At 36.0% G+C, this 4021-nt stretch overlaps 1 protein-coding gene across 1 annotated transcript in view; it reads left to right on the top strand.

Annotated features, from left to right (window-relative positions):
* sfxn5b (sideroflexin 5b) overlaps positions 1–4021 on the top strand; it is a gene marked incomplete in the record, with an annotated part of 15731 nt that overhangs the window by 837 nt on the left and 10873 nt on the right. The window contains 1 exon segment of the mRNA XM_014019561.1: positions 3707–3775. Within this exon segment, the coding sequence (XP_013875015.1) occupies positions 3707–3775 (69 nt within the window).

Raw genomic sequence — 4021 nt, 5'->3', positions numbered from 1 at the left:
ATTAAGTCTCATACACTTTTGAGTTAGCAATGACGAGAATGACATATTGTTTGCAATTTATATTCTTGATTTAATGTATGTGGCCATGGAAAAAAAATAATTGTAATTATTGAGAAAGGAGCAGGTTTATACAAGRTTTTTCTGCTTTCTGCTTCCTTTTCACTCATGTATAGTCTTACAAGAAAAATATGTTTTGCGTGTTATTGATAAAATTGTTGAATTGAGTGAATAAACTTATTGATTGGTTAATTGATTATTCAAACCTCAAGGAAATGATTGACCGGAYGGAGGAAAGTTCATTAGATGATGTCATTTAAACAAACTTAGCACAAAAAGTAAGAAAATATGTGTTTGGTGGATTATTTCTTTGTTGTAACTGTAAATGCTGGCAGCAGGCACCAGATTAGCAGCACCTGCCCAGATCAGGAGCAACGACAAAATAAGTTTTGGCAAAAATTTTTTTACGTGCACAACCCACAAACTCAACTCTACTGCTCATATATCACAAATGCATGTTCCTTACAAATGTGGCACCATTTAAAGGGGAAACTATCAGGCTTTCTAACAGTTTAAGATTTATTGCCAAGAAGTGTCATTACAGCAAATAATCAAACACACATTTACTTACTTTCTGTGCTAAGTTTGATGCAGCTTTTTTATGTTTTATTGTCAAAACAAATATTTAAAGRTTCTCATTGCAAAAAYCAACCTAAAAATATTTCCTGRACTATATTAAATGGTGCAGTTTGAGAGAGTTTACTCTAGTAGTTTTCTTATTTGTAGTTTTCTTTCGTTATGTGCTTAATAAGGCTGAATGTGTTGAAAACCACAATGTGCCTATATTGTGTGTCTGTAGAAAATGGTGGAATTGGATAGAATCTCAGCAAAGCTGTTTAAGCTGAAATAAAAGAGTGAATCTGCTGCTGAATTCAAAGGAAAAAAAAAACAAAACAAAACGAGTGAGACAATGGTCAGGAACAAAAAAGTTGATAAAGCAGGGTGGCAACAACACAGCTCACCTTTTAAACTCAAGATTTTGCTAAATTTTCGGAGTGGTCTTCATAACACCCAAATGAGTAGTACCATATGGAAAAAAATAATTTATCAACGGATGAAAAAAAATCTACTTATTTTGAGCTCCTAACTTTTGCTCACTTTTACGAAACTGGCCTGGTTGAAGCACACAGGATATGATTACAGACCAACTTAAAAAAAACAGGCTTTAGGAACTAGGGCTGTGTATTGGCAAGAATTTGGCGATACGATACATATCATAACAGAGGAGTCACGATACGATATATCCCGATATGTTGCGATACTGTAAGCAAGGCAATATATTGCGATTTTTTTGTCCAAAAATTCTATTAAATAAAAACCTCTTACTGRAAAAAATAGAAAAGCTAATGTTTACTTRCATCTGGTGCTCAAGAGGTAGAGGAGCCGAATGGCTGGCTCACTGCTGCCAACTAGTGGTCAGAGGCTGAACTACAGCATAAAAATGAACGGTTGGCAAGAAGGTTGACATTTTAAACCTTAATTAAAAATCGATACAGGGCTTTAGAATATCGATACAGTATCGGGAAATGAAATATCGYGATATTTCAGTGTATCGATATTTTCTTACACCCCTATTAAGAACATCAAAACCGATCAAATTCRGAAAAATAACCAACAAGGGGATGCAAAAGAGATTGAGGCTCAAAAGACATAAAATAATTGCAAATGACCGTGAAAGTGACAGAAGACAAAAACACTCAAATATGCCATTTAAACTGAATTAGACAAATTGCATTTCCTACTAAAATACAGTGCAAAAAAACCCAAAATCAGCAGTGAAAAGCTGAAACTAGTAGAAAAATTGCTGAAAGTTCACCGAAGTAGCAGAAAAATACACTAAAATTAGAAGAACAATAACAAAAAAAAAGCATGTTTGCTGAATTAAGCAGAAAATATCTGACATACCTAATTTGGGATCAGTAAAGTATTTTTGAATTKAATTGAATTAATTCAAAAAGAAAAGCTGAAATTAGCAGAAAGTAGCTGAAAGGAGCATATAAAACTTAAACTAGCAGGTGGGAGTTGAAACAAGTCAAAATCTGAAATTAGCAGCAGAAAGGAGGTGAAGGAAGCTGAAATGAGCACAAACAAGCTGTAGAAACCAGAACAGGTGAAACGAGCACATCACAACGGGCTTGAAGGAAACGATTTGTTTTCAATGACAATAAAGTGRCWGAAAAAGCTAAATATTTCAAAAAGTAAAAATTGCACTAATATAACAGGAGCATGCTGACGGAGCTGAATGTTTTGATACGTGAATATTTGAAACTAAAGACGTTACGTGCTGAAAAACGGACCTCGGTAGTGAATGCTTTACAGGGAAGATGAAAATAAGGGAAAAATTTATTCACAATGTTCAGTTCTTATATAAAAAGGGTGGGGTCTCTTTACATATGTGTACCAGGGGACCCTCTGTTATGATTTATTTATGAACACACCACCATTAATAAACACAGGATTATTCTTTCCTCCGAGAAATCCTAAATCACAGGCTTCACTCTTTCYTGTGTGTTTTAAAAAAGTTTAAATGAATCTCCCTTGCGCCACACAATTTGCTGTCTTTAAATACACGTTTGGTTTCAAACCTTGACCCAGATAATCTGTTTTCTTTGCAATGTTTTACACCAGGAATCTGTCATTGGTGACAGTTTGTTAAAGATGCTGCTGGTGTTGCAGCTCAAAATGAGGCCACCTCTTGAATCAGCACAAATCTTGCCTGGTTTTGCCTGCACACACACACAGATAGACACACACACACACACACACACGGTGCCCCGGCTTCCATCTTTGCCTTGTTGTGCGCTCTCTGGGGAGCTGAAACTCATGAATAATTAAAGCCGGCTCCTCGCACGGATCCTCTCACAGCTCAGCGCTGCAGCACATTCGGCCTGTCAGGAAACGACACATTCAGTGAGGCAACGGCAGCCGTAGATTGTTTGTCTCCCATCTTTCTGAGCACCGAAGGTATTTATTTTCAGTCGTTTTAATTAGGATCTGCAGCTACTGCGGTAATTAAAGCAGGGGCGGCCTTCCTGCTGTGTTTCCTACGCTTCATAACTGATAAATGTCTCAGAGAGAATCTGGTTGCCATGTTTTTTTTTTGTTTTGTTCAGCCAGGTTGCCAAATAGACTCTTGGCATGAGCTGCTTTCGTGGCCTTTCAGAGTGTTGGCATCCATTCTCAGCTACTGGCCCGCTGATGAAGTAAACACCAAACAGAATGCTTTGTCCAGCTTCAAGCTTCACATGGAAGAAAGTGTAGAGTAGATGTTAAATTACACTGATTGTTTCCGATTTATCCACCAAAACGTTAATCTTGATCGAAGTCACATTTTCTTTCCTGCTGAACATTAACATTATTCTAGACCTTTTAATAGCATTACATGATGTTACTTTGTTGCATTTATTGATCATTATATTTTATTTATAATATTTTGACACAAATTCCTTTCGCATTATTTTAAAGGATCCATCAGCTCTGCCTAATCCTTTGTAGCATCTCTTGTTAATCCAGTTTGTTTGCAATATTTCAGGTATAACAAATGTTTTCTTGGAAGCAAACAGAAGAGACATTAACAGGAAGGGATGCTCACAAACCCAAATGCATTTACTTTAATTAATAATTAACTTTGCCTTATGGTCTTTCTCAGGGTTCATTCCTTGGTCGTCTGAGACATTTTGTTGACATTATTGACCCCAGTACCCTGTTTGTTTCAGAGGTGAGTTATTTACTTAACCTGATTAAATCTGCTCAGGCCTGAGTAACGACCCTCAGTATAATTACTATCGTAGTACAGTAAGTTATTTTTGTATGAATGCCAAAAACATGACGATTACCTGAAAAATCTGGACTCCTGGATGTGTTCTAATAACATCAGTTAAATAAATTTAACCATAATATGTGAAATATTTTTTATATATACGTATGTGTGTGTGTGTATATATATATATGCAGCGGGTAAAAT

Source organism: Austrofundulus limnaeus, unplaced genomic scaffold (assembly GCF_001266775.1).
Source record: "Austrofundulus limnaeus strain Quisiro unplaced genomic scaffold, Austrofundulus_limnaeus-1.0 Scaffold224, whole genome shotgun sequence".
Taxonomy (NCBI): domain Eukaryota; kingdom Metazoa; phylum Chordata; class Actinopteri; order Cyprinodontiformes; family Rivulidae; genus Austrofundulus; species Austrofundulus limnaeus.
This window is presented reverse-complemented; position numbering and strand designations above follow the sequence as displayed.